The sequence below is a fragment of the Cygnus olor genome, chromosome 1 (assembly GCF_009769625.2).
Source record: "Cygnus olor isolate bCygOlo1 chromosome 1, bCygOlo1.pri.v2, whole genome shotgun sequence".
NCBI classification, from domain to species: Eukaryota; Metazoa; Chordata; class Aves; order Anseriformes; family Anatidae; genus Cygnus; species Cygnus olor.
Genome location: NC_049169.1, coordinates 190,305,079 through 190,328,549, shown reverse-complemented (window position 1 = coordinate 190,328,549; position 23,471 = coordinate 190,305,079). Strand labels below are relative to the sequence as shown.

Genomic DNA, 23,471 nt, shown 5'->3' with positions numbered 1-23,471 from the left:
TTCAACTTACCTTCAGTTGGGTTTCTGTGGGTGTAGGAGCCAGGAAAGGAGGCTGTCCCACTAACATCTCAAAGAGGATGACACCAACACTCCACCAGTCACAGAGCTGAGTGTATCCTGAAAGGCAAGTCCAAAGGTTGTCCTCCATCAACCAAGGAGAATATGCATAGAGCTACTATTTCTTCTTGCAATTAAGCATCAAAACACACAGCACAATTTTCTGTCTTTTCTCAAAAAACTGACCTAAAACCAAAGGACTCCCAATCCACCTTCACCACCAAGTTGCTTCTGCTTGCTGACCTAAATTCTGCTGCTGTCAGTGAAGATCTAATAGTGTTGTCTGGGAATCATTTTGAATAAATAATAGTGCGTGGGGAAATCACATAATTAGACCAAATGAAGTTTTTTTTCATACCCCATCCCACAGCTACATCCCTACACAGCACACACTGGTCCTCAAAGAACAAAAAAAAGGCTTAGTGATCGATGCCCTCCCCTTGGTTCAGTGGAGGTGACACCTCGGGTTGGAAAAGCTGCTGAAAAGATACAGCCTAGTTCTAGACACAGAAGAAAGATACAGATAACTTTCTGAGCAAGTTCCAAGCAGTGGAACAATTTCAATCACTTAACTACTCAGATAAAACAAATGAGGTATATATTTGAGATTTCCAAAAGGAATGAAGGACTTAAAACACTGAGTTCAATGCAGATTTGTGTCATCAGATGATGTAGGATTTAATCCAAAATCTCTTGAATTGAGAGAGAATTGAGATTAGGTCTAGGATCAGGCTTGCAGACAAATTTGAACAACTAATCTCCTTACTACAGTGACTGTGTCTGTATTTCATGGATAGCTACCAAATGTTGTCTACATTCCTGAAGTGGAGCTTTTGAATGCAGTGTGCCCAACGTAATCTGTAGAAGGCTTTTTGCTGTATTTCCCCGAGATTCTGTATGGGAATCTGGTGAACGCTTCCACGAGTTTCTAACAGCCTTATTTAAGTGACCAATCTGAGTCAGTGACTCAGAACCATCAGCTGGCTACTTGCTGGTCTATGCAAGCCTGCTAGTGGCCGCAGTCATCCTCATAGTGGCCAAAAGCACAGATAATCTTCTCTGTACTTTAGAAACAGTAGCTGCCAACACCATCTGACATATTTATTAGCAGTCTCATCAAAGGCTTCTGAGTGAATGAGATGGAGACAGACAAAGCACGACAACCTTCAATGTCTGCAATATGAAGCTCATCATTGGAGCATGTACAGAAAGCTGCTCTCCTTAATCTGAGCTGAGTGTCTGTGGACTTCAGAATGTCAAGCTTCCAGAGCAGCAAACTTTTGAAGGAAAAAAAAATGAAGTATTTCAAAACATTGGTGTTCATTTAAACAGTATAAAATCCAGGTTATCTACCTTTACGAAGCAGGACTTCAGGAGCAATGTAATTAGGGGTTCCAACTAACGAGTGAGCTAGGCATCTCTGATGTTGCTTCTTAGCTCTTTGTTCCAATGTCTTCAGCCTATCTCCACATCTACAGTTGGACACATCATCCCAAAGATCACTGGGCTCCATGCTGTCTTGTCTGATATGGCTCCCTTTGAAGTGGGAGAGAAAGTTTACATTTAGACTCATAAAACACAACACTCAAAAAGGAAAGAATTTATTTAGATCTAGTTTTGCCGTCTTCCTCTGTCACTAAAGAACAGCACTTAAGCTTTAAACCTAAGGCAATTACTTCTGCCCTCTTCTTCACAACTGATTTTCCTTAACCAGCGGAGTGTCTCTGTCTCAGTGCAGGGAAGCACGCTGCCATACGGGAGATACAGAATAATGGAGTATATTTAGATTAGCTATGGCAATTGTGTATAAACTTTCACTGATAGACTCCAATACCCCTCAATGGCAAGCACAGAAGGTGCCTGGATTACTTTAAATCTGTGATTAATTTCTTTCACCATCAGAGCCCCTCTGAACAAGAATGAACTGAGAAGTACAGCTACTGCAACGGTCAGCCAGACTACTGACAGGGATTTGAACAGCACTGGAAACAAAAGACTAGAAACAAACTAATTGCCAGAGACAAACACACCGTAATTCACCTGACATTTCTGCCAAGAGGTAACTACTTCAGGATAAACAGAGCAAATAAAGCCTAATACCTTTCTGGTAGTATTTTGAATTGTGAGTCCACCTGAATCCCGTACAGAGTCCGAAGTCTGTCAGTTTGATATGTCCATCGAGGTCTATCAGAATGTTGTCAGGCTTGATGTCTCTATGAATAAATCCCATTTTGTGCACGCTCTCTATAGCCAAAGTGAGCTCTGCAATATAAAACCTGGCCAGACGCTCTGGGAAGACCTCCATCCGAATCAGCAGACTCATCATATCCCCACCAGGGATGTAGTCCATCACAAAGTACAAGTTCTCTTTATCTTGGAAGGAATAATAGAGTTTAACCACCCACTCATTGTCTGCCTCAGCAAGTATGTCCCTTTCTGCCTTGACGTGAGCCACCTGGTTCCGGTTCAGGACATCTTTCTTTCGCAGAGTTTTCATGGCATAAAGGGCATGGGTATCCACTTTGCAGGCCAGACACACTTCTCCAAACGCACCAATACCCAGAGTCTTGATTTTCACAAACATAGATTTGTCCATTTTGGCCCTTTTAAGTCTGTTGTAGTTGGACTCCTTCTGGTAGAGAATTTTCCTCATTTGTTCCTGTTCTGCTTCACAAAGGCCTGCCTAGATAAGAGAAAGCAAACCACGAGAGCTAGTGAGGTTATATTCACAGCAACAGAACAATGAACCAGCATTCCCAAGACACGTCTCAGAAAAATTAACCAAGAACCAGAAAAGAGATACTCATGAGAGATATAATCTCTTGTCTGTCTGCCAAGGCATTTCTGAAATACTTGCAAATTCATTTGCCCTACCAGGTTACCTGCATTGTCTCTAAGATTACCCTTTCTCTCTCATTCTGCTGAGCTAAGAGGCAGGGGGCAATGCTGTCAGGGGAACAGAACAGAACAAACCTGATCACGGGGTTTAGTTTATACCTTTCAACTGTGCACTTTGCCACCGCACTCCACCATACATATGCACAATGCAGCACAAATTAAACTGAAATCCAGATGCAGTAGCCCACTTTGTTCATTAATGGTTCTCCAGAGGAACTCACACGATCCTGGCTAAAGCAGGCTAAAGACCCAAGCATTCACCCACAAGGCTGCTACTTTGATTGAATTTTTCATTTCACACCTGTAGTCTAGGCCTTTGAAGATGAATGTGGGCAGCCAGACTGCACAGCAAAATCCACACAGTACAAAAATGAAATCTGTATGAATAAAGGATGGGGGAGGTCTGAAGAAACTTGCACAACAGGTAGGATGAATTTTCAGACTGAAGGCAAAAGCCAAATCGAAACTAATAGTACTGTTTTTATTATAGATCGGGGTACTCTCCTTACATTTATAAAGAATTGTTTATTGTTTTAAGGTAAAATAATTAGTGTGAGGTAAAATAATTACTGTGCTGTGTTCTTGGTTAATTCTAGAATAATGCAATATTCAAATAGCCAAAATCTCCTGAGTTCGCAGTGCATTCCCGCAGCCAGTGATGAGGTTGCTAGGGGAAGGAGCTGTTTGTGTTTATCGTTGAACTGAGTTATGAAGTGAAGGAGAGCTGAAGAGCCAGAAAAGAGAAGAACTAATGCAATTAGCTGCTGGGTTCCTTCTCTGGAGATCATCAATCTCAGGAAAACATTCATTAAATCCAAGCAGTGCAACATCATCTATACTTGTGGTGAGGTCAAACTATTAACTGTCACTAAAATATATTGACCTTTCAAGAGATTTTAGAGACACGTTCATTTAATCTTAACCTCAGCAAATGAATTGCCGAGTTTTCTAGAGCAACGTGAGCATCAAATTAATCAGCTCTGGAAACTGACTGTGCTAGGGAAGATCAGGTAGTTAATTAGCCATTATGCATTAATAACAGCTTTCCTTAGAGCTTATCCTTAAATACAAAAGTAGACTAGTCATATTCTAGTCATGCCTGAGAAAAATAAAAAAAATAATTAAAAAAATCCACATTTAAAGATTTAAAACAGAACTGCCAGAGCAACCATCAGAACTTGGCAGCCTTGTTTTAAACCGCCCTATCAGGGAATCAGCTTGGGCTTGAGTGCTACCATTAGGCATAAAAGCAGCTCTTGCTCAAAGTGCATCTGTCTGAGACCTGCTTCTAGAACAAGTTCCAGCAAGGGTCCCAAGACCGTTTAAAGCTGGCCAAGACATGGTTACTTCCATGATATTATTACTAGCATGTGTTCAACAGACAACTTTTAGTCAAGTATTCATCTGAAAATATGGCATAGTAAATCTACTGCCAAGTTAAACTGTGGCTTTCGTGAATAAGCAGTTGCTATCATGGAATAGGTAGGAAGAGCTGGAGCAAAGAGAAAACCTTTTCCAGAGTTTTGCAAGAGCTGGATATTGCCAGTGTTATCTTGGCCTCAAATCTGGCTTCTGAGTTCTTTCCTAAGCAAACCTAATACTTTCCTACTAAGGGTGTTTTTGCTTCATTTTACTTTTCTGGTATGAAGGTATATTATTTCTTCTCTCAGGTTTTTCAAACAGCCTCCCACATGTGCATCCAGGCTTCTCAGTGAAATAGTCTGGTACAGGGAGGTATTGAATACCTTTATACATTTTGAAGTGAGAGGAATAATTTGACCCCATTAGATTTACTATTTAAAAAAAAGAATTACTTTAGCCATTTCTTGCTCCAACTGCAGTCTTCTGTTAATTTTCTGCTGGTAGGTCTTTATGACATTTTCTACATGCTGCTCCATGTAGAACTTGAAGGCAAACGGCGAGTAGCTCTTGATTCGGGATTCCCGCTTTTCCTCATCTTTGCCGTTTTTTCTCACGGGCACCGGAGACGTCTGGATCTGCTTTTTATCCTTGCTGGGTTTTTCAGCTTTAGCGTTCTTGCTGTTTTTGTCATTTCGCTCGCTGTTCTCCTCGGCCTTATTGCATGGTGGGTTGGGGACTACGCGGAGAGTCTGCTCTACACCCATGCACAAGCAGTTGATATCGAACTGCTCGGAGCTACTGGGAAGCAACAAATGCTTGGGATAGGGTGGCGGCGGGCACCGCAGCTCCTGGTTAGCGTACTCCACTTCCAGCTGATAGGCGTTGGGTGCTCCAACAGTTGGCACGTGCTGCTCCATGATCTCTAAGCCATCCACAGCCGGTGCCTGTGCAGGTAACCAGCCAGGATGGGAAGGTCCCACCGCCGTCTGAGGCTCGGGTCTCATCACTCGCATGCTCTTCACTGGCTGGAGGATGTGAGCAGAGGTGACCGCTGTGATTGTATTTGGAGATGTAATCGAAGGATCGGGTTTTCCTGGAGGAACCTGTCTTATCGACACGGTCACCTGGGGCTGCTGCTGATGGTTGTTGAAGGAGTTTGTTCTGCTCGGCACTGTGGCATCTGGTCTGAAGGATACGTGTTGCCGTGGAGATGTTTCTATTCCTGGGTTTTGTAAAGAATCTCGCCGTGACGGCGTTGCTGCCTGCCACTGCTGAACTTGAGGATTGTTCATGTCGTAGAGATCCATGTTTAGGCTATTTCTAGACGGAGTTAACAGATTTTGCGGTGGACTGTCTGAAAAATCATTAGCAAATGCTGGACCTCTGGATATCACGTGCATTTGATGAGAGGAAGGACTTGCCTGTTTGTGATGAGAATGGGATATATACAGGCTTGCCGGTGCCTGCTGAAATGCATGACCAGAGTTATTTTGAACAACTGCCCCTTTATTTGGGAGGTTGGCGTATCCTCCCTCCTGCTGCATCTTGTTTTGGAAGGAAGGACTCCGCTGAACACCATACCCCATGGCATCCCCCTGCACCATCATGTGCTGCCTACTGTAGTGTTGGCTGTTGGAGCCATGGGAGGCCTGCAGCTGCAAGGCTGGGCTGCTGTGATTAGCAACGGGATAATTAATGACAGAAGACTCGATATTTGCAGGGTACGTTTTCTGCTGATGGCTTGTTGGTGTGCTGTGCGTGCCTACTCCGGAGGGCCGCTGTACAGGAGCGTTCATAGCCGTAGGCTGCGAAGCTGAGATTAAATAGTCCATGTATGGCCTCGGAACTTCAGTTAGCATATTTGTACCTTCTGCTCCAAAGCCTGTCCCTTCATAGGCTGCATTACTGATCTGATGGTAGGACGGAAAAGATTCATTTGATCCTTCGAAGCTTGGCCTGCGGGTTACATTATTTGGCACAATACCCTTTCCTTTGTAAAAAGAACACAGAAGAATGTTAGGAAACAATTCAGGTGAACCAATTACTTTGCATTACTCATCCATCCATCCTTACACACACAAAGCCTAGAATATGAGTTACAAAAGAAATAATCTAAAACCTAAATTAAGCACTCTGGACATTTGAAGTGATAGGTGCCAAGTATTACTACTGATAACGAGCTACTGGCCCAAAATACTGCTCATGCCAGGAATCATCAGGGAGTTCTACCAAATCATGAAAATAGAAGCACAAATTCCTGTACTGTGAAATCATCATATTACGCTGCAGCCTGTATTTTTTAAAGCCGGACCGCTGTTACCAGTCATTACTCACAGACAGGAGGAGGAAGCAACAGAGCAGGGGTTAAGTACAGCACCAACAGGAGAAAAAAAGCTCCCTGAATGACTGTCAGTACAACTTTAAGACAACATTACTATAATGAATTAGTCTACCTCTTCTGCACAGTGAGCTCACTGCTCACGCTGGGGATCTGCTTGCGTCTTGGTTCCATCGTTCTCAAAATCCTTGCTTCCTTTCATTTACAACGATGGCATCATGCAGCTTATCCTGTCTTTTTCCCAACGTGCTGGGCACAGAGTGTCCCCTCCTATGACTTATCTGCCTCCTGTTGGGAAGCTTGAAGAATATGCAGGGACAAGATAGCAGCATTCCTACGCTGGATGTTCTAAGGGCACTTTTTGTCAGTTCTTTCATCTACGGACAAATTACAGGCGTAGAAAGCACTGGCTGTGCTAAACAGACAGGGAGACACTCTGTGCTGCCCCTGTGCTGTTCCCCCCTCTGGTTCTTCAGCTTTCATGAATCACAGGACTTGACCCACGTACACCTAAACAACTTTCTTTTAAAACCTTCACAAGGCCCTCAAGACAAGAACTTGAACGCTGAACTGCAAGCTTTTCCAGCTATTTCCACTACAGCACGTCTCTGCATACTTACAAGCCCTACTATATACATGGTCACAGGAGCTCGCACTTCACTAAGACAGGTCTCTGCACCATTTCTGCACGCTGAAGAAGCTGTCCCCATACTAAATGACACTTTCCTAAACAATGCAATGTCTTGAAATGAAATCAAGTTGGACGAATTATCAATGTTCTTTCAGGTGAAATCTTGAAAGAACAACAATTTCTTAAGCAGCAGCAATTTTTCCTATGATAACACAAGGCCATTGTTACCAAGGCTGTACCTATAACTGCTCCCTGGAAGCTGATCTGTTGAGACACAAAGAGGTGCACTGATAAGGCTGTGGCAACGCAAAGCATCCCAAGAAGTGGCTGCTCTGGTCTGGACACGGGAGACAGCCGTATCACCCATTTGTCATCTCTGTCAATAGGATTCACAGTGAGCCTTGGGATAAACTGACTTTGTCAGAGCTATGAAGGAAAGCAGCAGCAATGTCTGCCCTCCTCTGGGATGCATACTTCAGCTGTGCAAGGTATCTTACTGATGTCAAGAGAGGTCTGACCTCCGCCTCCTGGATTTGTGTAGCAGCAAGTCTGCCCTAGTCTGGCTGAGGAATATTTGGAACTGTGAAGATACCAACCATGGTATAGAATCATAGGATCATTCAGGTCAGAGAAGACCTCTAAGATCATCTAGTCCAACCTTTAACCTAGTACTGACAAGTCCGCCACTGAACCATGCTACTGAGTTCTACATCTGCACGTTTCTTGAAGACCTCCAGGGATGGTGACTCAACCACTTCCTTGGGCAGCCTATTCCAATACCCCACAACCCTTCCAGTAAATAAATTTCTCCTAATATCCAACCTAAACCTCCCCTGGCATAACCTGAGGCCATTTCCATTTTCTTATCACTTGGTGTTAGGGGAAGAGCCCAATCCCCATTATGCCACATCCTCCTTTAAGGTAACCGTAGATATTTAGGTAACTACAATTTTGGATATATTAGACAGATCTAATTTTAGACATTAAGGTAATTGTACCTCCTTTAAGGTAATAGTTGCAGATGATCCCACCCCCTTCCTGTTCAACACAACTCTTGCAACTATCTCTGAAGTGAAGCATTTTAGATCAGAGTGTATTCTGTAAGATTCATCAACTATACCCATCAGATGAACTGGTTTTATACATAGTCTCTGTCCAACTGTAATATCTGTTAAGTTTTATTTAAGTCTTGCCAGTATGCTAAAACTCTTGTTAGCTTTAAAGTTAAAACAGGACTAAAATGAGTAATTTGAAAATCTATTTCCACAGGTCAATATATGGAATTCAAAAGCATGTTTTAAATTCTCAAACTGCAAATGAAAAGTTACCAGATAGCATTATATGCTTCCAAATCAAGTGCAGGAGACCTGTGCTATCCTAGCACGAACAATACAACACCTAACAAATTAACATGACTCTACTGCACCTCAAGCAAGCAAACGTTAATTGTTTGATGTTTATGTTTTATGTACCCTAAAAATAAATGCAGATTTTTAAGTACTCAAAACAGTTGTATGCATTGGAATATTAAGAAAGCAAAAACAAACACAAACGAAATATAACTGAACAATTAAAGCTTCTGCCTGGAAAGATTTTTCAACCCTTTCAAAGGAAATGTCTCTTCTTTAGGACTGGGTGTGTTCTTTCACTTACTTAAAGGAATAAAGCCTTTATAATATAAAGCAAAATATAGTTGACATACTCTGTTACTTTAACTCCTCCTTAAAGCCCTGTTGAGGCCACATTTGTGCATGTATTACAGAAAAGCTCTGCAAATACCAAACCTGGCCAGTACTGCTACTTCTGTCAGGTGGACATCCTGCAGGGTAAAACTCTAGGAAATGACTAAGGCTGGTAGAAAGAGCAGCTGAGCATGTCCAACAGAACATGCTCGTGACAGCAGCTCCCCAACACACCCAACCCTTCTCCCACTAACCCCTCTGCAGCACATAACACTACTTTGTATTGCGCAGGCTCAGCCAGCCAGAGGGCAGTTGTTTGCTTGGCCATCTTCTGAAACTGAAAGAAAAGTAACAAGCTATCTGAGCTAGAATGTATCCCCATTACAGATCAAAAGCCTTCTAACATGCCACAAGCCCTAACATCTGAATGGAAACAACCCTCGGAGGCCTGTTGTCTGCTATGGTCTGATGTTTGTGCTCAGGCACATGCAGAGCCCACATCCTCCCGTTTAATTTACGTGAAACAGAGCTGTAGACTAGCAAGGATGAGTGGACAGCTTCTGCCATCTTGGCCTGAGGTGTTTTCACAGTGTACTTACACCGATGTTAACGTGAATGAGCTCCTGGGAAGTGACCTATCTCACAACTCACTGCCATTACCTACGCACAAGCTTTCACCTTGTGGTGAATTTGGGATGGTTGAGATGACTTGCACTGACGGATAACTAGCTTTGAGTTAGTAAGGTGGAGAACAAGGTGCACGTGGACAACTGCTGTGATGCAAGTGAGCGGTGTTCAGCTTGCAGGGTAATCTTCATATAACCGGCCTCCTATGAGACTGCTACGAAATGATGCTGATCCCCTTCTTCAAACAAGTCTACTTTGAAAACTGGCTTACTTGCAAAAAAGAACACAATTTAAAGAAAAGTTCATGCTTACCTGGTGAGGTCTGCTTAATTACACGCACTATCTGTTCGTTTCTAGGATCCAAGTAGCCCATCTTGCTGATATACTCCAGAGCTGCTTCAATACTCCTGCTACCCGTCTGCTTCAGTGCTCGGACAGCCATCTCCTGCACAAGACAAACAAGAGTTGAATTGCATTCAGACCAAACCCAAGCACTGCAGGCTACAAAGCAGCAAGCTTTCTTACATTTATAGGAACATTTTGTAACTCCCACCAGATAACAGCTGCCTGAAGCCACATGGACTCGTATTTTGAAAACATCTGTATGCTTTATACAACTCAAAAATTAAAAAAATAACTCCGCCTACCCACATTCTCGTAACTCAACAAGTATCAAACTGAAACCTGTGCTTTAAGAATCCTTAAAATAAACTTGGGTCAGATCTGGGAAAGGCACTGTAATTTGAATTAGGGTGAAACAGAGCGAACTACTCAGCTTTTGGTATTTGAGAGCATCTCAGCCACACCTGCGTCTCTATGCAGTAAGCACAACTTCAAACTTCCTAAATGCTGCAAAATTTTCTCCTGAGCAAATCCTGGCCCCATTTAGGGCCAATGGGGGAAGACTGCAAAAATAATGTGGTGCCAGACACAACGCAAAAACTAAAACCGGTGCAAAAATGAATACTCCAGTTGACCTACTCCATCACAACACTATTACCGTCCCCTGGTCTACAGCCAGGAATTCACTCTCCTGGAGTTTGTTTATACATTTACTTATGGCTTAGGTATACGGAATAGTTTTCAACAATGACTCGAGCCTCTGGCTGGAAAGTAAAATTCACAAATCCTCCCAAGGCTGCACGGTCTTTTCTGAGATGGAGAAATTGAAATTCTGGGGCTTGAATGCTGAATTCATCTCACTGAACTTCAGCCATCTCAGCTAGATTAACTAGCTTAAAGTAGTTGCTGAGAACCTTGCCATAGTTACTCCAGAAGGCAATTGATAAAATAGATCTCACAGGAGACAAACTGACCTTTGGTGACAGAAGATCAGAGGACTAATTTGAACTTAGCTCTTAGCTGGCTGAAGTTGGATGAAATAAATGTCACCATCAAGGACTTGCCTGCAAGTATCCTATCTTCTTGCCACTTTTTTGCCATTTCTAGGGGAATGCTGTCACTGCAACCTGCCCACGGGCGCTGAATCAGATGGAGTCGGTGCCTTCTTCGCTTGCAGATGTGAGGCTGGCTTGGCACAGACACTCAGCTCTCCCCGGGGCAGAGCACGCAGGTAGCCCTGGCACGCGTGCCCCTTTTCCAGGGCGTCTGGAGCAGAGAACAACTTGGCTTCCGCAAACTGCGCGCGGTGCAACGCGCTGTTAGCAGGAGGGGAGCATCTCAGATGTCACCAACTCACACTTCGCACGGAGCCACGTGCTGGCACTTGGCATTTCGCTCCACTTAGCTCAGCCCCCTCCCACTACCCCCAAAATGGCACTATTTGCTCCATTACTCAGAGGTTCTGCTCGGGGAATAACTACAGCAAGTTTGAATATTTTTCATACAATTTATGACTCATAATTCATAGAAAGGCAATAGTTGGTTTCACATTTCCTATAGCTGAATTATTTCACTGGCATCAACACATTACTAAGGGCAATTTTAAATCAACAAAAACTATTATGTATGAAGGAAAGAATTTCCCACAATGTTTTTTTTTCCCTTTTTTTTTCCTCCTTCTTCTGGATACATTTCTAAAGCATTAGCAAATTCGCATCCTCGTGCTCAGCACTCTCATCGTCGAGGGACTCTGGGCTGCTAGCACACACTGCCCATTTACACCAGCTGGATCTTGCCTTGGCCCCCCAAGACCACATTCCTAAATCAAACATGCTCAATGTGCAAAACTGAGAGGTCTATGTGCTGGATTCGATGTTGTCTTCTTTGGTTTTGTCTACAACAGGGTACCAAGAGAATACATGCTTGGTAAACAATCGTCTAAATGATTACTAAACCAGCCCACACAACGCACTTCTCCCCCTCTTAAGGGTGTTAGTACTACAGAATTCAACGAGCCTAAAAGAGGTTTGCCTTTTATCACCACCATAGTGGTATTATCTCCGAAAACAAACCTTTCCCCTATATTGGCACTACTGTTCTCACCTTTTGCCATTGCTACTGCCAGAACAGCAGCATTGAAATGGCTCCACTCAAAGCTGCACGTCCAACCTTCAGCAGATGTGATGGGGCTTCAGATGTGAACTTCTGGGGGAACAAAGGGAGGGGAAAAGCCCAGGACATCTCAGGGCTGTGTGATAACCTCAGAGAGCTGGTAAGAGCTCAGGAGCAGCAGATGTGCCACCGACAACCCCACCCCTGCAAGCCCTCGGTGCAGACAGCAGCCCTGGACCCAGCTCTCAGCCTCTTGTCTCCGTGAGCCCGCTCTCAGAAGCGTCTCCTCATTGCCCACCCTGTTTGCTTGGCACTTAATGTTACTGCTGAAAAAACGTAAGCAAGTTTTTTTTTGTGGTTCAAAAGAACACCTGTGTTCCCCAAATCCCATAGCTTTGGCCTTTCCCCTCCATAAACAGGATGAGACAAATAACCCTTGTTTGTGACACTGCTTCCCCAAAGCCTTGCCTCACCTCTAAGAAAAGGGAGAGCAACCAAAAAAAACCACCACCACCACCAAAAAAAAACCAACAACACAGGAATTTATGGAAATCGATATAAAGCCTGGTTTAAGGTAGCGGAAGGAGTGCAGAAGATGGATTAAACAGTGTCAGCAATTACACTCATGGGAGAGCTGGAGGTTGAGGGCAGAGACTTGAGTCAGACGGAGGGTGTTTGTGAGAAGCAGCAGAATGGGCTCAAGAAGGAGAGAAATCAATGCTGAGTTGCAAACTGATCCTGTAGGTGATAGAACAGGGAAACAACAGGACAGACACTGGGCAAGGATGAACGTGCACAGCTGCACTGCCACAGCCAGGGCTGCCTTGATGCTACACCACTCTAAGGTGAGTGCATTTTAGAAACGGGAGGAGGAATAGACCAGAAATGAGGCATGGAAAAAAAAAAAAAAGATCCACTTGGAGCCATATCCAACGCCAAAACATTCAAGCAGGCACAGGATCAAATCCAGTTCCCACTGAGGTCGACAGAGATTTCCATTAAGTGCAAGGTACTGCATCAGGCCCTCTGTCCCTGCTGGTTTCCTTTTCACCGGGCCAAATGCTGTCAGCCGCAGCGTGGTTGGAGCAGGCTGCCCGCTGGCTGCGTTGGGCTCAGCCCGCGGCCAGCTGTCAGGCTCCAAGCAGAACACAAGCCCCTGGCAGCGCGCACAAACCGCGAGGGAACAGAGCGCTCCCGGCCCCGGCTCATTCTTCGCATTCTGTGTATTCCCCTCAGAGGATTCAAACATCTCTACGCAGGCAGTTCAGGCACCTTTTTGCTTCCAGATCCTGCTAGCTGTTGGTGGAGGAAAAAAAAAAAAAGTGAAGAAAAAACTACAATTGGAAAGTGTGCTTTTACAGATACCTCTAATTTTATAATTAACGTGACAGCTGCACTATTAAAAATGAGGTTTCAGTGGGCAGCTGTGGTTCTGGACAGATCAGATGGAAAAGCAGTGTCAGGCCAAGAACACCAATGCAGAGACTCTCAGTTTTTTGTGGACTGAGGCAACTCTGCAGGATCCCAGTTTTGTGGGTTCGCAGAGAAAAAGGGGAGAGGGGCTGCTCCCCAGCCAGTGCCTGCAGCAGAGCGCTGCACGGTCGACACACTCAGCAGTTTCCCCATCCCTGCTCTGGTGGAAGGCAGCTCGCCAAGACATTTCAAGGTGTCGCTAGAAGGAAAGCCACCTTTGAGGCTCAGCTGCTCACCAGGGAGAATCCTTGTTTGATGGTAAACAGCTAGCTGGATGTGTGCACATACAGGCTCCCTCTCGCCCCGGAGGCGACGTGAAAGGCTTTCCCCGTTTTACCCTCCTGCCTGGCTGTTCTCCACCAGCGCTGGCAGCGGCAGGCGTTCTTGCTGTACTCCAGGGTTGTCCAGCAACATTTTTCATTCAGAAAGCTCCCAGTTGCCAAGATGGATTTATCATCCAAGGGAAGATTGCACAAGAGGTTACAATAAGCAAAGACTTTTTCCCAAGAACATTGTGTCTGAAGGAGACAATAGGTCCTCCAAAGATTTGGCAAGGGCAATTAATTGCTAACAACAACAGAAAAAATTAATTGCTTGCTTTCCATTCACAACGGAGGATGGGCAACAGATGCAGGAAACAGATACAGGTTCCCTCCGGAAGGGAGAAAACTAAGGCTCATGCCAGAAGAGATGATCCAGAATTGATTACGAACCTCTCAGAGATAGTCCGCCATTGTAGGAAATTTCATTCATGATTTTAAACATGCAAAACCCAAGAAATTCAGGAAATTATGTGTACAATACGCCTCGTTGGGATCACTGCTGCCCCACAGAATAGAGAACTGTGTTTTTTAATATTCCCTAGCTGTAATTATTCTCTAGTCGAACACTTTGTCTACTGTTTTGCTTGACTTCAGGCTGCCAGTACGAGAGGCTCCATTTTGCCCACAAATCCCTATGTGTACCTAAAATCCCAATTAAAATATTCCAGACACATGACTAAAGAGCTGTCCTGAGAATCATTAGAGCTCCTCAGTTTTAAAATATCAAAGAAGCAGGAGGAAAACAGCACAGGCAAAGACCTTCTGAGTGCCTGTTTGTTTAACGCAAGATCACTCAGTCCTTTCACAAACCACGTAATCCATTCAGAAACTAAGGGGAATGAACCTCGTGGCTAGTTAAGGTTTTTCTGCCCTCTCTGCTCTAGTTAGAAAGCTCTTCTGAAGCTACATTGCTCTGATGGCTACATAAGCTCCTCTGATTATGCACGGTCAGTTAAAAACAATCTAAACTAAAGGCAGAGGGAACTAAACTTCCACAGCTCTGCTGTTATCTACAGGGAGTCCCCTTCATCCTTAGGGCTGCTGTTTGGCCTCCTGGGCTAAACAGCCCACATTCCTTTAGCTTTCTCTTGTAAAACAGGCTCTTCATTCTCCTTATCGCTGCAGTGACCCTTTTCTGTATCAACAAGGATCAGACTGCAAGGTGGTTTTTGCTAAGAGCTGCACACAGCGCTCTAGGTGAGATGCACACGGTGGTGAAGTTACCCTTGAGGTAAAGCCATTCTTTGTCTTTGGTGATTTCAGCACGAGAAGTTTGAGCTCAGGGCTTTAATCATGGCTTGTAGATCTTGCTTGCAGGCCTCTGCCCTTTGTGCTCCTGGATTCAAGCAAGGAAATATGCTCAAAAGATTCAGCCTGGAGTAGGAAGCAAAAAAGATGCTGGCCAACTAACGCATCAGTGCTCCTGGGTCCCAGGACAGAAACCCTCGTGTTGCCACCACCACAGACCAGCTCTGGAAGATTACCTTAATCCTCTAAGCCACAGGACACGGCACATTTAGTGTGGCTAATGGAAGGAATGAGGTAAAATTAAACAAAAGTAATTTGGAGATTGAGAAGCATCTTTTGATGATCAAAATAATAGCTGTTCAAAATGTTTCCAGCATCTTTCCAGATTTAAAACAGCTCTGGAAGATTAAAATGCAAACAAGACAAATAAAAACATTTGAAATTTATCAAGTTTTTGTAGTAGTTAGTTTCTGTGTTTTACTAGCCCTACAGCTAATACACAGCATTCTTTCAGAACTATTACAGAAAAAGAAAAAATAAGACAATCATCATGACACTCCTCCACTGTTTTTTTCCCCAGCTGTTTTTCCTTAAGATCATGACTAATCAAAGCTAGTTAAGTTGTTCCAAATGAAAAAAACCTGATCTATAGACTTAGCAGCAGGGTACGCTTAAAAAGAACAGTCATCATAATATCCTCAACAACTTAGAAAGGGCAAGAGATAAGATTGTTGAAGTTGAAGAAGGCTAAGTGCTGGGTCCTGCACTTGGGGCACAACAACCCCAAGTGCTACAGGCTGGGGAAAGAGTGGCTGGAAAGCTGTGCAGAGGAAAGGGCCCTGGGGGTGTTAGTTGATGGCCAGCTGAATGTGTGCCAGCTCTGTGCTCAAGCGGCCAGAAGGCCAACAGCATCCTGGCTTGTATCAGAAATGGTGGGGCCAGCAGGAGCAGGGAGGTGATCGTCCCCCTGTACTCTGCTCTGGTGAGGCCGCACCTCGAGTGCTGTGTTCAGCTTTGGGCCCCTCACTACAAGAAGGACATCGAGGCCCTGGAGCATGTCCAGAGAAGGGCCTGGAACACAAGTCCTGTGAGGAGCGGCTGAGGGAACTGGGGCTGTTTGGTCTGTGGAAGAGGAGGCTCAGGGGAGACCTTACTGCTCTCCGCAACTACCTGAAAGGAAGCTGTAGGGAGCTGGGGGTCGGCCTCTTCTCACAGGTAACTACTGATAGGACTAGAGGGAATGGCCTCAAGTCGTGCCAGGGGAGGTTCAGGTTGGAAAATAGGAGACATTTCTTCACTGAAAGTGTTGTGAGGCATTGGAACAGGCTGCCTAGGGAAGTGGTTGAGTCACCATCCCTGGAGGGATTCACGAGATGGGTGGATGTGGTGCTTAGGGACATGGTTTAGTGGAAGACTTGGCAGTGCTAGGTTAACAGTTGCACTTGGTAACTGTAGAGGTCTTTTCCAGCCAAAACGATTCTATTAAAAAACAAAAACATAAAAGGAAAGCAACAAGAACTGAGACAGTAACTGGAAAAACGACATAGCTCCCTAGCAGGTGCCTCAAAAGACAGCAACTGCATCCAAATACTTTTTTTTAAACACAGTGCGGCTCGCATCAGGTAGGAGCACATGACATTGGCGTTTTACCTGCACCACAGGGCTCGCTCCCCCGGCAGCTCCTGGCCACTGGCTGTGTGAGGCCGCCGCCATTTCACGCTGCAGCCCTCGCTCTCCGCGAGCTGGGCAAATATGGCTCTTCGTGTGAGCAGGAGAGATACGAGCTTCGGGCTCTAAGCCAGCCCAAGGTCCCCAAGTTAAGACATTTGGAAGCGCACCAAGCATGGCTGCTCAACATACTTCCAAACAAATGCTTGTAAAACGGAGTATTTATAACAAGGCAGCTCCAGACAAAGAGCGCACATGTAAACACTTCAAGGAGCTCTGCTGAACTATTAAAGAGATCCAATCTGTTTCGAGAAAAAACGCACACATACCGTGGTGTCAATTCTCAAATCCTATCAGATTTAATCAGATAGCTCCTGCTAATGTCTGAGTGTGTGTTTATGTATAAGCACATGGGCACGTCATATAATGAGTGCACGTATGTGAGTTTGTCAATACTAATTTAACGTCAGGTAAGCCTGGGAGCCCTTTGAAAGGCTTTAAAAGACACTTTAACAGACACTACACGTTCTTTCACGAAGAAAGAAGGCTTTTCTGTTGCCCATCAGACAAGACAAGTAGTTTACACTTACATTTAGTACAGCATTTCTGGTAGCATGGGAAGGACTTGGAATGGGGAAGGTCTGCAGGGAACCGAAAAGGTCCTGCCCCAAGAAACAAATCAGCACGTTGCATGAAGCCCAACTGCCACGAAAGAATAACCAAAATCAGGCAAGGAAAGCGACCACGGCACTAACAACAATGAAAAGGGAGTGAGAATAATCAAAAGCTACCATGAATATCACTTTCCCCCCCACTCTTTCTGCCAAACAGGCTAGAAGCAAGAACAGAGCTGAGCTGTTGTATCCCGAGCAGGAGGCAGGTGTGGGTGGAAGGGGGAAAGCAGCCGGCCCCGCTGCAGAGGCGGCTTGGTCGACAGACCTGAGGGCCATGACCAAGCACTGTCCTTCCCCCGTCCCCACCTGGCCTTGCCAAAAACACTTCTGTGGCTAAAGAGATGGTGGTAGAAGGCCGGTGTCATGGCACCCAAAGCCTCCTGCACTGCACCGAGCCCTACGCATAGACAAGGGAAGAGTCCTACCCTAAAAGAGATTTCTAATTTAAACCAGAACAATTACATGTCCAGCCATAGCTGTTCCTCATTACTCTAAGCCTGCTCTTTGGAGAGCTATTTAAACTATTTAGAGTTCAGCCCAACCAAGTGACCCATGACCGGTTCACAAACAGACAAGGATCTACAAATCTCTCCTGATCTTTACTCAGCACTGGAGCAGAAGGAACTCAAACCAGAAGTGGTGTTAGGTGCTAAGTCAGAAATCCTACAGTCTCAGGCCAAATTATGTTATCTGAGCAGCCTTTGTAAGTGACTGCATCAGCAGGTTTATGTTATAGAGCGGCAGGGAAAATTGTACTTGCCTCATGCACATTGTATACGTGCACGCGTGTGTGCACAGCACCTTTTCTAAGGCATTACTTTACTTTCCCCAAGCACTTTGGGGGCAGGAACAGGGAACTTCCCACCCTCTCGGCAGGGTCTGCAGCAGGCTCCCAGCTCCAGCTCACTCCTGTCCCTCCTGACCGGCAGCCTTCACAGTGATGACCGCTGCTCCGTCACGCAAGGCCTCAGACACACGCCCTGCAGCAACCAGCGAGGCTGCGGAGCTTCTCCCACTGCCAGGAGCCACGCCAAGCCACCACTCCTCGATGCTTTTTGGGGTGGCAAAGGTAACACGACAACCTAGAGTAGCTTCTGACCTCTGAAGGAAAGGAAACGGAGGGCAATCAGAAAGTAAACTGAAGTATAAGCACACGAGTTGTCCCAAACCACGAAGCGTCATCATGCATCTTGAAATGTGAAACCCCTTCTAGGGTCCTGGTCACACTTCTGGATAAGTAAGGTGCCACCACACACCCACACGTCACCCCCTTTTGACACCACATCCAACACCAGGCCAGCTCTGAGGCTTGCACCTGGGACCCGAAGAACAAGCGCTGCCCATCCAGCACTCCGCTCCAAATCCTTTGTACGGGGCAGAGAAACCAAGGCAACAAAGAGCTCGCTGCCGGCCCTCTCTGCTCTGAATGAAGTTTGTTAGAGCCTTGAATACACCACCTCCCATCCCCACCTTCCACCTCCTTTTCCCCTAAAAGTTTGCTGCAGGTGAGTCGAGGCTGAGAGCGGCCTCAGTCCAGTCGGCAGCAGCACTGAGAGGACTGCCAGGGTTTGCCAAAAGCCATTAGCAGACCAAAAAAATAAAAATTAAAAAAAATCAGGCTGTATAGCCTTTTATAACTAGGAGGAGGACACATGTGGTGCAAGAATCTTCAAATACTCTTTTGCCATTTGAAACCTCCCTCTGGATTTACATCCAGAAAGCAATACTAGATCCAGAAGGTCAATTTAAGGAAAAAATTCAGCTTGAGAAGAAAAACAGGAAACATTTTTCTATCGCTTTTCCAGTACACTGAGAGGTACTTACAGCACCAGAAGAGCAGGAGAGGTGCAGTGCATTCACCAGTGCAGTCAGGGCTGGGGAACGGGCAGAAGTCAGCCACACTACCTGCTCCTCACCTACTTTGGCCCTGGCCCCATGACCACCAGCAGTGCTGCCATTAACACCAACCTGGGTATTAAAGGCCGATTTGAGGAAATAAACAAACACCGCAGCACCCAGCAAAGAACCAAAACAAGTTACGGGGGGGAAATGTTAAAAGTTGCCTTCAGGAATTTATCGATTCCACTACAGTCCCACAAAGTCCTGTGAATAAAAAGTGGTGTCTGCTGCTCCGTGCTCAGGGGGTCTGAGAAGCGCCCCGAGGCTCAGGGCACGCAGTCCTAAATAAAAACACCAAGCAGCAGCCCAGTCCCCACAGAACAGCTACAGTCACTCAGGATGCATTAAGATGGCAGTTCCTGCAAAAGCAGCATCTTGCTGTGCAAAGGCCAGCTGCTGTTTAAAAAGGGCTGCCTCCTGGACTTCTTTTCCCCCAGGTTCTCTCTCCCAGGTGGGCAGTTTTGTACCCTTAGTATTTTACACCATCAACCAGACACATCTTCTGCAAGAGCAGCAGGCATCCCTGTGCTCCCCCAGCCCCATTTTTGACATGCCGAGCTGTCAACGATGCCACAGCTCCTTCCCGATAGCTCCCACATCCCTTTTTTCCTTCTTTTTTTTACCCTCTCAGGGCAAGTAAATCAAGCTGGATAGAATAGCAGCTCAGTGAAGGTTTCATGATCAGCTTATTCCCCTTCATTAGCAGCAAGTGATGTGTTTGCTAATTTCATTGCTCATGTTAGCCCAAAATGCATTTATCTGGCACCACATTTACAATGCTGCTGTTTGTGTATCAAAGCATTTCTCTTCAGTGGCCACAGACACTAAAACGAGTGGTTCTCATCGCTCCTTCCTTCTACTATACAGATACATACATAGTTAATTATATATAAAAGACTTTTACAAATATTCAGAGCTTGCAAACCATTTCTTAGTCAAATTGGATACAAGGGACTTATAAAGTAGGTATTCCGAGTCAGCGAGATGAGTTATGAGCTCTGTTGTCCAGGAATAAGGCCCCAAAGCACAGAAGAGAATGGTGTCAGGGACTGGAGGAGCTTTTGGCGCTGCCACAGCCAGCTGCTCCCCAGCAACTCACGTGGTGCTGCGGATCTGAAATGTTAGTGCTGCCGACAGCACTCCTCCATACCCACCTCGACTAACTGCATTTTGCACCCATCCTTGTGCCTCTGTCGGATTTACTGAGGGCTGCCAGCTTAAGGATTACAAGTTCTCCTATATTTCATAAGATTTTAACATTTAAAGAGCAATACCCCTCTGCCCTCCTTTTCTCGTAACTTCACATAGTTTTATTCAGCCTTAAAACACTACAGCTTTCAGGTGTTGTTTAAAAACTCTTCTCCAAGGCAAGACAAACGTATATAAAGACAGGATTTACACCACAGTGGGACCCCAGCTGACACCCAGCAGTAACGCACGTTCAGAGAGAGAAGAAATAATCCCAGAAATGCAGCTCTGCTGGGAGGCAAACGGAGGCTGCGTCTCCCAGCCTCACAGTCCAACGCAGCACGGCTCACGTGACTGGAGAAACATCTGGGTTTTATCTGGAGATTCCTAATATTTTTCAGCACACACACACACACACACAATGCGTGTTAGGCAAGACAGCTTGGCGCGTTCACTCCTCGAAGAGTAGGAAGAAGTATGCTGGGATTCTGACATGTAACACTGTTTTAAAATTTGCTGGCAACTTGGATTGTTTAATTGGAATTATTTCTCTTTTTAATTTCTTATTTATATATATATGGAAAAGGCATTTAAACTTTAAGATTTTAAAATCAATGTACTTGACTTTGTATTACAAGATACTCCAACCCCACAGCACTAAGGATCTCATTAGACATTTTCCAGAAGTCTCTGCATAGTTTCCTTAACTGAAATACACACTCACAACTACAGGTCCAAAAGCAAGAATTGCTCAGTACCACTGACTACGAATCATTTTTAAGACTACAAAAACACCCATTTGTGCTAAATGATCTGTCTGACCACTAGCCACCGCAGCTTTCTGCAGTCACAAGATAAAACTCACCTCTAACAGTGCTAGAGGGGGGGGGAAAAAAAAAAGAAAAAGAAAAACCCCAGCTGGATAAAATATCTTAAGGTCAGTCTTTTTACATGTAAAGCAGCCGCAGCAGCATTATTCACATTCTTAGCACATAACTGACCGGGACGAGATTCCAGGAGAGGCAAACAATTCGCCCAAGAGAGCAGCTGCATCTTCCTCGGCTCCAGAGCTGCTGGGGGAGGGAGAAGTGCCCGCCAGGGTCCCCGAAACGGAGGAGGAGTGGGAAGAAAAGGAAAGGCTGCTTCTGCTCCACGGAGTGCAACAAACAAAGCCAGCTGGTAACGAACAGTGTCACTGATGGCCTAGAGGAACCGCGTAAGCAGACACCCGAGTCTGGTTAAACACAGGAGAGCAGAGGGGGAAACAGATAATATTGAACAGGACAACTAAAATGAATCGTTATCTGGCTTCACTTTTACTGCCTAATTCTTCACTGCGTAATTCCAAAATATCTTCTGCAAGTGCAAATCCCTGTCTTTCCATGTTTCTACAACAACCCTCATAAATTGTCCTTTTAGTCTTGTATTTCCTTAGCAGTACCATTACTCAGTTCACCTGGATGTTATTTCTGTTGGCTACAGGTGAAGTGGCACACCTCAGTAATGAAGAGGCATAGTACTCACACGTAGCACTGAAGAATCATCTTTCCTGCTCCGCTCCATTTACATGCAAAGGCTGTTGTCTATTTTAGCCTGCTGTGAGAAAAGAAATCCTCTTCTGAGATCCTCCTCGAAGCCATCCCTTTAACGTTATCTCCTCACAAACCTGCCATCGGCTATCAGCGAAATCAACCACAGCAGCATGAAAGATGCCCGTGGCACTACTAGGGTCATACTCAGCACTGGTGACTTAGGAGTCACAGATTATCTTCCAGCTGCAACTGTGTTGGCAAAAACCCACTGCCTCTCTCCTGACCGTGCTGCAGCCCCCTCGCTGTCAGCCCACAAGTTTGCAGAGCCCTACAATTCAGCTGTTGGAGCTAACTCAGCTCATTTTGACCCAAGAGAGCAGGGGTTAACTCAAGCGGCAGCTCAGCTGGAGTGGTAAAACCTGGGCAAGGAGAGGAGTAAGAAGAGGCAGCACGAAGCAGAGGCATCTGGGGAGCACAGCTGGAAAGAGGAGAACACGTGAGCACAGGCTGAGCTGCACTCACCATCTCTTCTGACGGTGGTTGACAGCCTAGGAAGGCAGCTCGCAGCTTCCCTACTCCTTCTAAGCCCCCTGCCTTCCCCCCCAGTTATGCTCATGTCTCTCCCACCGAACCCAAAACGTTATTTGTAACCTGGACTGGTTCCCCGAGCAGTCCCCGCTCAGCCCTGTGACACGGTGCCAGCACAGCCCGCGGGAACCAGCCGGGGAGGATGGAGCAGAAGAGCAGCGGCTCCGGCAGCACCCGAGGGCAGCTCTGCCGGGGCCCCAGCCCAGGGGCTCCTCTCCTTCCTTCACACCAGCCAAACGGATAAGCTTGTGGTACCTCAGACCATGAGACTTCTTTTTTTCCCCCTTCTCTGTTGCCTTAAGAAAGTTCTTAATTGCGGTATTTTGTGTGTCGGTGTCATGTTAGGTTTAACAAGCTAATCCCTCTCTTAGCCGTGCAGTTATCACCTAATATTTCAAGGCAACAACAGGGCATTTCTCAAAACTACATTTGATCATCTGAAAAAGATATAGCCAAGGGGAAACAGTCTTACACGACAGGATATAAATCAACACGTTAGACAATTTTAAACCACAGGAGGAAGGAAAAAAACCTTACTGTATCAAGCCAATAAAAACCCTGCAGCACTGACTCTAGAAGATATTGGACCTATTCCATAACAACTCTATTTCTTAGGAAAATACAGTATTTTGAACTCTAAGAGGTCTGAATTTGATTCTGTTAAACTGAAAGGAAAGAGATGGAGAAATAGACGAGCAGAGGACATGATTCCCCTTATCCTTCCTCTGCAGCTGAAGTCTGAGAAGGCTCAAGCCCACAAACAAACAGCTCCTTCCAGCAAGAAGCTTGGTGCTGACACCTTTGCTTACCAATAACCCTGGCAGCGGCC

General features: G+C 45.4%; 1 protein-coding gene across 7 annotated transcripts in view; it reads right to left on the bottom strand.

Moving 5' to 3' along the window:
• The window catches only part of LATS2 (large tumor suppressor kinase 2), a 46,530-nt gene that overhangs the window by 3,400 nt on the left and 19,659 nt on the right, over positions 1-23,471 (bottom strand). For 4 of the 7 annotated variants that reach the window (XM_040544019.1, XM_040544018.1, XM_040544021.1 and 1 more), the window contains exons 3-7: positions 9,908-10,040; positions 4,770-6,307; positions 2,158-2,740; positions 1,411-1,593; positions 11-117 (exon numbers count right to left, since the gene is read on the bottom strand). In XM_040544019.1, coding sequence (XP_040399953.1) covers positions 11-117; positions 1,411-1,593; positions 2,158-2,740; positions 4,770-6,307; positions 9,908-10,040 — 2,544 coding nt within the window. Of the gene's footprint in view, positions 1-10; positions 118-1,410; positions 1,594-2,157; positions 2,741-4,769; positions 6,308-9,907; positions 10,041-17,351; positions 17,464-23,471 lie in introns of all 7 variants that reach the window. The other 3 variants (XM_040544022.1, XM_040544024.1, XM_040544023.1) reach the window with 1 other exon arrangement.